General features: G+C 38.8%; 1 protein-coding gene across 2 annotated transcripts in view; it reads right to left on the reverse strand.

Annotated features, from left to right (window-relative positions):
- Srfbp1 (serum response factor binding protein 1) overlaps positions 1–10,850 on the reverse strand; it is a 31,929-nt gene extending 21,079 nt beyond the window's left edge. Inside the window, exons 1-3 of one of the 2 annotated variants that reach the window (XM_013015789.1) lie at positions 10,786–10,850; positions 5,918–6,006; positions 4,651–4,723 (exon numbers count right to left, since the gene is read on the reverse strand). In XM_013015789.1, coding sequence (XP_012871243.1) covers positions 4,651–4,723; positions 5,918–5,997 — 153 coding nt within the window. In that variant the 5' untranslated portion in view covers positions 5,998–6,006; positions 10,786–10,850. Of the gene's footprint in view, positions 1–4,650; positions 4,724–5,913; positions 6,007–10,785 lie in introns of those variants that run through there. The other variant, XM_013015790.1, reaches the window with a different exon arrangement.
- Positions 10,851–10,959: the final 109 nt, after the last annotated feature.

The following is a 10,959-nucleotide window of genomic DNA, read 5'->3' on the forward strand; positions in this document are numbered from 1 at the left end:
CTGCTGATCACATGTATGGTGTATATGTGTACACCGTTATAGACCGTGATAGACAATTTGCTCCAGGAAAGTTAGAATGAGCGTGTGACTTTAAATGAGCATCATTATTCCACAATACTGTGAAATTTGGGAAAATATGTAATCACTTAATCACAATAAAAAAAAAACAAACCAGAAAACTAGAAGTGGCGCGATGGCTCAAGTGGTTGAGCATGAGCCTTGAGCTGAATTGTTCAGGGACAGCTCCCAGGCCTAGAGCTCAAACCCCACGACTAACAAAAAAAAAGAGAGAGAGATCTTTCATGCGATGGTTTCTAACATACTTATAAGATTATGTCTTTGTTGCCTTGTATGTCCCTCCCCCATGGTACAACCCCTGCTTTCACTATATATGATATTGGTATATGTGGAGGGGAAGGGAAAAAACAAATTGTTAAAACAGGGATACAGGAGGACACATTGCAACAATGAGATGTACAAGTCGTTATGTCGAAAAATGAACTTTACAACTTTGGTGGGGGGGATGGAGGGGGATGGAGGGGGCGGATACGAAGGGATGGGAAGGGGAAACAAAGCAGGAGGCTACAATGCTTGATAAGAAATGTGCTCATTATCTTACCCATGTAATTGTAACCCCTCTGTACAGTATTTTCACAATAAAAATATATTAAAAAAAAGTTGTTGAGTGAGCGAGAAAAGCAGCATACACTAATCTCTTAAAGGACCCTTAAGACTGATTGGTTATCCTTTCACATGTTACCAGAGTACAGAGGGCTATTAAGCAAGGAAACAAGGAAACTTCTGCCTTAGAGCTGCACAGTCACAGGGCACTGGCTAAGGTGACTGTAAAAATGAAGAAACTTTCAAGTCTCGGGTTCCTGATATAACACTACGAGCAACAAAAACAAAACACCCCAAACTGTAGCAGGGTACAGTGCCAGCATACGGGAGGCCAGGCTGCACTACAAAGCGGGACTTGTACCAGGAACATAGTCAATGCTCAGAAACACACAGTCACTGCGGTTATCATTCTCAAAGGGGTTTCTTCCACATTTTGAGTAATACAAGTGTATTACTTTAATTTTGTCTCCAGCTAAGTAAACTTAGGGATCCTAGTGGGGTGATAAGGTATTTTAACTCCCAAAGGAAAGGGGATTCTTAGCAAGTCACATTAATATAAAAATTCAAAGTATAAACACTTTTTGAAAATGTACCAAAGGCTTGGAATTTACACATTATAGCCTATAAAATTAGAACCTATGATTTTATAGTATTATAAAGATCAGACCATTTTTAATCGTGGCTAGAAAAATCAACTCACATTTCCAAAAATATCATGGGTTTTCTTCAAGAAGATGTCATCTGGCAACAAAATACCCTATTATCATAGGGAACGAGTACAGGACAGTATGTCATGGGTAGTGGTATATGAGCCAAATTTTTTTTTTCACTTCAAGAAATGAGTAAGCAGAGGTTTTCCTCCAAATTTAATTAAGACTTTTAAGTCTACAGTTTTGGCACTATTTCTTTATACTCCCATATACATGAAAAATACCTTCCTCCAAAATTACAAATGGCCTTTTAACTACGAAAAACGTTACATGTATTTGCTTCTCATAAATGGCTGGGCACCAGTGGCTTATGCCTACAATCCTAGTTGCGCAGGAGGCTGAGATCTGAGGAAAGAGGTCTAAAGCCAGCAAAGCAGACAAATCTGTCAAACTCTTAGTTGGAAGTGAAGGTGCAGCTCAGTCTTGAGTGAAAAAGGCTAAGCAAGAGTACGAGGCTCTGATCAAGCCCTAGTTCTGGTACACATGCATGTGTCCCCCTACACAAACACCAATACAGCATCTAAGTGAGAAATAAGATTTGAAACGCAAACATTACTTTCAATAAATGAAATTTATGTGCCAAAAAAAGAAGAAACATATAGTCTTTTTGAAATTTAGTGCTTAAACGGCATTATAAAAGAAAAGAATGTCAGACTAGTGAGCCCAGAATATGCTCTCTATTCTGGTCTCTACAAGGCCACAATTCCATCCACATTGGTTTTATATAATTATGAGAAAACAAAAACCCAGACTGTGATACTGACATACACAGAAACCTTCTGAATGTATAAGCTTGATCACAGATAAAACAGAAGTATTTTTATTGAGCAAAACAAAACAGAAGTATTAAACAGACTAAGTTTCTTTTATTCTCAAACTTTTCAAACATTGCATATAAGCTTATAAAAGCAGCAATTGTATATAGTGGCTCAGAGCCTATGAATAATGTAGGACTACTACATTTCTCTAACTTCAGAAGAAGTTAGAGAAAAATTTAAGAGACCATGTACTTTGACAAGAACTTCGATATTGAGAATGTGAAAGAGATAAATCATAACTTCCTTTTGGTGCTATCCTCAAAGTACAACTTTCCAAAGATTTCTATTTATTTATTTAGGGTCCGGTCATGGGGCCTGAACTCTGGGCCTGGGTGCTGTCCCTCAGCTCTTCAGCTCAAGGCTAGCGCTCTACCACTTGAGCCACAGCGCCACTTCCAGCTTTTTTTCTTTTTGCTTATGTGGTACTGAGGAATCAAACCCAGGGCCTCATGCATGCAAGGCAAGCGCTCTACCACTGAGCCACCTTCCCAGCCCCCGATTTCTTTCTTTTTTTTTTGGTTGGCTGTGGGGCTTAAACTCTGGGCCTGGGCACTGACCCTCAGCTCTTCAGGTCAAGGCAAGCGCTCTACTGCTTGACCCACACTTCCACTTTCAGTTTTCTGCCTGGGCTGATTTTGAACCATGATCCTCAGATCTCAGCCTCCTGAGTAGCTAGAATTACAGGCATGAGACACCAGCACCTAGCAAAGATTTCTTTCTTTTTTTTTTGGCCGTTGTGGGGCTTGAACTGTGGGATTCCGCTTGAGCCACAGCGCCACTTTCGAGGGGAGATAAGAGTCTCATGGACTTTCCTGCCCGGGCTGGCTTTGAACCGTGATCCTCAGATCTGAGCCTCCTGAATAGTTAGGATTATAGGCATTAGCCACTGGTGGCGGGCAAAATTTCTGTCTCATAGTACACCATGAATTGGAAGGTTTGCAAGAAAGCTCAATGTTCTGCAAATGAAAGCAACACTAATAATATTTAGCTGTCAAATACAGAGCATTTCTTTTTTTCTGAATGTATGAACAAAAGAGGGTAACAACTCTTGAAAATGAAAGGAGATCAAATATCATGGATTCCATAAATTTTACCGTCCTATAAGTAGAGAGGGACAAATATAAGAATACATAGTTCTTATCAAAGAATCATTTCCTATACCTGTTTTTATTCAAATTAATTGAGAAAGCTTTATCCTGTTCCATACTTCAACCATCCTTTTAAGTGTGACAGGCACCAATGGCCCATGCCTGTAATCCTAGCTACTCAAAAGGCTGAGATCTGAGGACTGTGGATTGAAGCCAACCCAGTCAGAAAAGTTCATCTCCAATTAACCACCAAAATGGGTGCCGGTGGCTTAGGGCTATAATCCTAGCTACTCAGAAGGCTGAGATATGAGTATCACAGTTTGAAGCCAGCTGGGACAGAAAAATCTCCATGAGACTCTTATCTCCAATAAACTATTTTAAAAAATCCAGACTGATGCTGTGACCCAAAGAAGCTTAGTGACAGTGCTCAGGTCCTGAGTTCAAGCCCCAGGACTGGCAAAAGACAAAACAAAAAACAATTAACTACCAAAAAGCTGAAAGAGTGCTAGTCTTGAGCAAAAAGGCTCAGAGACAGTGTTTAGGCCTGAATTCAAATCCAGGCCTGATGTGCGTGCGCACTCATACATATGCATGCACGGACGTGTACACGTACACACACGTACACACACGCACACACACACACACACACGAGAAACTGTGATACAACTCAATTAAAATACTGTTCGAGAATTTCCTTACTTTTTAATTTAACTCAAAAGTCAGCAGTTATGCCAAAATTATAATAGCCAAACATACACATAAAATTACCCTGTAATTGCAATAATTGCTGGTACCAATTGTTTTAAAGTTGTGCAATAAAGCTGTCTTCCAGACATTTAATGGTATGTCATTTAGTAAATGAAAGTTTCTACCAAGTAAGAGCAATGAGAAGAGCTAAAAGTTATGCTAGGAAAGAGTCTAGTTGAAAAAGAAGCATATAGACCATGTTGGTCCAATCCTAACTTTAAGTTACTACAGAACTGAATAAAATTTTGACCCTATCACATAACAATTTATTGAGTTGGCATTAGGCAAAGCATGATGTCAGCCACCAATGCCATCATACACATTCTCAAATAATTCCTGAGCTTAATTTAGGCTGTATGCCCAAAGTTACAGTAAAATAAAAACTGCAAGCATGAGGTATTATTAAACATCGAAGAGTTTGGCTTGGCAGTTTTGACTCAAAATTAGTCTAGCACTTCAATAAAGTCAGTTTTAAGAAAAACAAGCCTAAGCATATTACAGGTTTTTAAATATGCTGCATTCTTCACCAATAAATAAGACCCACAAATAAGCCTTGAGAAACTCTCAGGAATGTTCAAACAAGTACCATACAACACAGAGTTCAGGCTGACAGGAGACACCAAAATACACACAAATACACAAGCATACACATCCTCACAGGCTCACCTTCATCGCATGGATTTCTTCAAGCAATCTTTGAACCCGTCTTTGGTTTTTTAACAGTGCATCTTCAGTTCCCCTGCAAAATACATATATACAATGGAATATATTTAAGCAATAATTTTTTTTGGGGGTCCAGTTGTGGGGCCTGAACTCTGGACCTGGGCACTGTCCCTCAGCTCTTCAGCTCAAGGCTAGTGCTCTACTCTACCACTTGAGCCACAGCGCTACTTCCGGCTTTTTTCTTTTTGATTATGTGGTGCTGAGGAATCGAACCCAGGGCCTCATGCATGCAAGGCAAGCACTCTACCACTGAGCCACCTTCCCAGCCCCAGCAATAATTTTAAAGCAATATGATAAAAGTAAAAGCATTAGGAGAAAGCTACAATGCTTGATAAGAAACGTACTCATTATCTTGCCCATGTAATTGTAACACCTCTGTACAGTATTTTCACACAAAAAAAGCATTAAGTGAAAAGCACTCCATCATGTACTACCCCTTTCTCACTCCACCCCAATAAACACTAACAAGTTATAGACTGACAACTTACACATCATCCTATTGTACTATTCCTGATTAATGTTTGCCCTCCCTAGTCCTAAATACTAAGATAACATGTCTGATCAAAAGAACTTTTAATTTAATGTGTTACAAGCTACAAGTTAGGTATATTTTTATTAAACAAAAAATTGAGACTTGGAATTGTAAAAAAAAAAAGCATAAGGATTGTTAACTATCTGTCTAGGACAGAAAGCAGGATTATTTTTACAAAGAAGAAACCAGGAACAAACGCATTTTGAAGGCTTTCTAAATGTTCATGCTTAAACAATAATACTAATGTTGAAAATATAATCTGTTTTTCATAGTGACATGGCACACAGTAACATAATAAACCCACAAGCTCCTGAGACTTCAAATTTCTCAATAATTCACAAAAAAGGTGATAAAAGTCATTACAGTCATTTTACTAGATATATTCATTTCAGAATAACTTCTAATAAAAAAAACCATAAATAATCCCATGGCAATTTCATCCTGAAGAGAAAAGGAGACATTTCAAACAGCGTTTTAAGCAAATATGTCCCCAAACCATAGAAGGCCATGCTGACAGGGCACATTCTATGTGGCTCAGATCACCAGGCAAGCAGAGTGAAGAATGAGGAAGAAGAGGATGTGTGAGTCTTTAGACCCCACCCTCCAACTCTCTAAGTACTAAATCAAAACAAAGTTGACATTTTACTTGTTTCAGGAGCATCATTTCAAATGACTAACTTTTTTGCTTTCAATCTGTTCACGCTGCGCACAAGTTTTCGGATAACCAAGACTCGGATTCGCTTCACTTCTTTTCTCATCTTCACAACCTTTGAGGAATAAAAACAAAATTCAAGCCAATTAGCTCAGAAAGAGACAGACATTATTTTGACTCCTAATGTTACATGAAGTCTACCACTTTAATTAAGTTCTTATTTTTATTCATGGTTTGATTAAACCAAACTTTTTCCATAAATGGCAAAGGAATAAAAACAGTCTAAAAATACTCTGGAAGGCTGAAGAGAAAGAAGTTATAATTTAAAAATAAAAACAGCATTTCCAGCAACTAATATTTTAATACCATTCTTAGATCTTGATGGATATAATAAACTTGGAATGTTACAAAATATGAATTCCCTGAGATAAGAGAGTATCCTATTAATCATCTTTGTATTTGTAAGTGGTAATTTATTAAATGAGTGTTTGAATTAACAAAAGTATGGAAGAGATTTAATTCAATTATAAAGCATCCCTCCCTCTTATTTTTAGCACTTAACTGTTTCAAGCATAATTAAAAAAAAAACCCACAGAGGCACTACATATGAGCACACACTGCTATACATGCTAAATCATCCCTCTAGAGAACACTGCCAAATCCTAAGGATGAAGAACAGAATAGGCCAAGACATGGAAATACTCTAGTTATAAACAACCACATGTTATAACAGTCCAGCATTCAGTACAAGGGCATGTTACTCCCAAGCTTAAGTTTTGTCCATCATGTATCTTATCATTTGTCCCTCAGCCAGAGGGACCATACTCTTTTTTTGTGGGCCCTCACCTCAGATGCAGGGACTGTTATAAAAACATCTATCTTGCTCCAGTGCCACTGACTGCAGATGCAACTGTCCTTTTTTATACACTCTGAGCTGCTACAGGTCAATAGACATCCTATTCAATATTAGCATTTTCCATGCCCTGCAAGAGTGCCTGATAAAGAATCCTCACATGCTTCTGAACAACACACTGTTGGTATCACCCTGTGTCTTCATTATTCTTCATTAATCTCAACGGATCTCCTGTTTTCAATGAAGGCACCGACAAGCAGCTTTTAATTTCTTTCCATCCTGTGTTTCCCCATCATTCTGGATAACTTACAAGTCCATTTGAGCAATCTCTCCTTTTTTCACTGTCCCAGATAGCCCTTTCCTTCACTGCATTGGTTTCCCAGTGATACTAGACACACCAGCATCATTTCCAAAAAAAGGAAGGAAACTTTCAATCATTTTTGGCATTTTTCATACTCTAGAGAATAAAAACCCATTTAATCAAAAGCCTAGGCTCCATATAGATATCTTTACCCACTTGCCTTTCAGCAACTCCAGCTGTTAACTGGTTCTCTCTCTCACTCCCTCCTTGCCTTCTTTTTCTTTTTTGGCTCTCAGCTTTCTCACACATTGCTGGGGCTCTATTATTGAGCTACATTTCCAGTGCAGCTTTACGGATGGATAATTAGAAGGAGAGTCTCTTGGACTTTTCTATCTGGGCTGCCTTTCAATCATGATTCTCAGATCTCAGACTCTGGAGTAACTAGAATTAAAGGCATGAGCCCCAGAACAGTTTACTGGTTTCTTTACACCAATTCTTGCCTCATTCTATCACTTTTAAATGTTGTCAGAAGAAAATTTCTGGGCGTAACGTAGCCCCGTCAATGTTCTTTTGCAGCTCCTACTCACTCTTAAAATGGTCATGGGCCTTTTTAGTTCCTTTTCCTTAACACACATCTATCACAAGTCTTTACCTCCCCCTCCCTCAGAAGAGTTCTGTCTTCTCATATTAGTTTGTTGGCACCTCATCAGCCTCGTTGGCTAATTCTTAGACTCTTAGAAAAGATTCTAAATCTTTTCTAGCATTTCTAAAAGTCATCAATTCCCTAGTATAACAATTTAAAAAAGGAGTTAGTCCTCTAGAAATGATCACAACCATTAACATTTCATTTTTAATTTGTTTAGTGTGTCTTTTACACCCCCCCTGCCCCCAGACAGAAGATCCTGAAACTCAAGTATCTGAATTTACTTAACACTAGCACCTAAAGTAGTGCACGGCATACAGTATAGGTTGACGGGTACTTGTTAAATAAATGAGCAGAAGGTAGTGGTACTCGTTTGTTCATTTACTATTATAAACTACACAGCATATAAAAAGCACACAGTGCAATATTTTTCTCCTAGACACATTATCTTTGGAATTCGTGTTTCACACAGAACTATTTAAGGTAAAAAGGAATTATACTATGGATAAATGTAAAACATTTTAGACAAGGTTTAAGTGGGAAAAAAAGGAATTGCCTCATTTCCCAAGCAGAATTGTAATAAAAGTTTTGTGATACACAATGTAAAGTTAAGCTACTTATAAACTGCTAAATGTTAAATTATGCATTGAAATATATTAATGTTTCTAATGGTTGAACTCTGCAGGTGCATGCGATAGTAGCATACCTAACTAGCTGAACCAAACAGCTAATAATAAACTGCAGTGGGCAGAGTTGACATTCAGTTACACTCCCATGGGGAAAGAAGTATCCAAATTTACAACTTCAATTTAACAAGTATTGTTCATCATTAGTGGGAAAGAAAACTCAAAGCAAAGGTAATGTTTCATAAACATAGTTTCATTCCAATACCAAACCAAAAAATGCTTTTCTAGCTTAACTTTCTCAATAAATACTGAGAAAGACAAATGGAATTACAATTTAATTTTCCTCACAATTGCCCATTCCAAACACCTGTCTTTAAATTTCCAAAACTGATGAATAGTAGTCTTTCAGTTAGGCCTTTAAAGGTTTTCAATTTATTTGTCAAAAGAATTATAAAGTGGGTTGAATGAAAACTCACAGGTAATCACAGGTCCACAGATAGGCCTAAACCATCCCCTAATTCTAGGAGGCAAAAGCAGTACTTAAAGGCAATTTCTCTAACCATAAGCAAACAAAACTATCATTTTTAGAATTGTAAAGAGTGACATTACTTGGAAGAGAAAGGAGAAATAAAGTGAGGAAAATGAGAAAGGAGAGATAATGGAAATGAAATAAACTAAGAGAGAAGTAAAAAATGAGAGAAAATAGAAGAAAAAGTGAAGAAGAATTGAAAGAGGTAGATGTAGGTTGCCAACATGATTAAGATGGATAAATCTAGTTGACAGATTCTAAGCAGCAAAAGAATGTACTTAGGACATTCAGAAGAAAAAGATTTTGAGTTCACGATTGATGGTACAAGAGCTGACAGTGAGGTGCACCTAGACTTTAGGCAGACAGATACTCTTAATCTGGTAAAATCAGTAGTCAGGGGAAGCTGGATCATTTCTTGGGTAAATACAAAAATACAATCATAAATAATGTGAAAAGTTAACATGTGTGTAAGGAAAGAACCATGTGAGCCAATTAAAGAAAGTTCACTCAAATATAAAAATGGGAACCACAATAAGCAAATGTTGGCAGAATGCAGTACAAGTTAAAAAAAAAGAGCTTATAGTTCAGCCACTCAGAAATCCAATGAGGATAGATATCTTATAGCCAACACTGAATCATCAAGTACAATCCCTTTTGGTAGTTCTGCACTCCAATTGATAATGAGCAGTAGATAGGAACAATGTTTCACAGGAACATTAATAGCCACAGAAGATAAATTTGTTACTAATGTGAATCTGCTTTTGAGAGAGTAAGTTGTGCTTTTGGAGTGTCGATAATGAGTTTCCGTCATAGGATGCTGGTAGCAGAGTTTGGCTGGCTGGCACTCTTTTAGCCAGCTGACTAGCTTCTACTGGAGATGTACTGACTTTGCCATGAATTTAGACTAACCTGTAGGAAAACTTGTTGTTGGAAAAGGCACTCTGCCCACGAGACTGCGCAGAAACAAGCACTCCCTCCGCAATTTCACTGAAATGTAAATTTTGGACCTCTTCTAAAGGAAAATTTGGCAACATCTAACAAAATTACTAAGGATCTATCTAGAAGACACACTTTAGGCAGTAGAAAAGCTGATGCACAAACTTTCCATTTTAGCATTCTTACATAATGTTTCCTAATACATACGATGCACACAATGCAGTATTTGAAATAAATGCAGAACACCTGTATATATTATGAAACATTAACAATCCTGTTTGATGTACAGAGTAAGGATGCCATGTTGATAAGATATCCTATCTACAAAATTTAAAATATACAATACTGTACTCTATAGGCATGTTATAAAGTTATGGAATGTACAGATGAGAAAAATGTACACTAAAAGAGTAGTAGGGCTGAGATAGGAAAGTAAAAGGACGGGATTAAATATTATACGGCAAAAGACTGGTAATTGCTAAATGTAAGAAGTGGATGACAAAGCTATTTGTGTAAGTTTTCCATGGACGAAGTACTTTACAGCTCACAACATTAATTATAATTTTATGAAGAATGCTAGTCTTGCCATTCCCACGTTAACTTACTATGGGATTGCGTTCCTTTCTGAGGGGTAACAAATGTTCGGTGTGATCGGTCACTTAGCCATTTTCGAGCCTATGCTGCCACCTAGCAAAACTTCCCAGGCTGGGTTCTAAGAACCGAATGTAAAAAGGCTCTCTTCTTAGGGATGGATGGAACCTGACCGCTTCCTAGCTCGGAAGGCACCAGTGTCCCACCCAACGATGGCGTCGGGGTTTACGATTCTGCAAAAGCGGTTCTTGGACACGCTTCTCTGTCGCCACGCGAGGAGGAGGAGGGGCATCGCTCTAGAATATTCTAGTTCCCTAACTTGACAGCAGCTCCCCCCGGGGCAAGGGTTCGGCCCGACACCCGGAACTGCCGACGGCACCACACCCCCTTCGCGCGGGTCCCCCTTCCCACTCACACCCAGCCGGGTCCATCGGGGTCGGGACGAGAGCGGCCGCGACGGCGGGCGGCCCCGCGGCCCAGGCCGCTTCCCCGGGGTCTGGGACGGGGCCCGCGGGGGGCCAACCGCACGGTGTCCTTCTGGAGGTTTCCATCGGCCTCGGCCGCAGGACTGCCGGAGGCGCGCACGGCT

This window comes from Dipodomys ordii, unplaced genomic scaffold (assembly GCF_000151885.1).
Source record: "Dipodomys ordii isolate 6190 unplaced genomic scaffold, Dord_2.0 Scaffold27, whole genome shotgun sequence".
NCBI lineage: Eukaryota > Metazoa > Chordata > Mammalia > Rodentia > Heteromyidae > Dipodomys > Dipodomys ordii.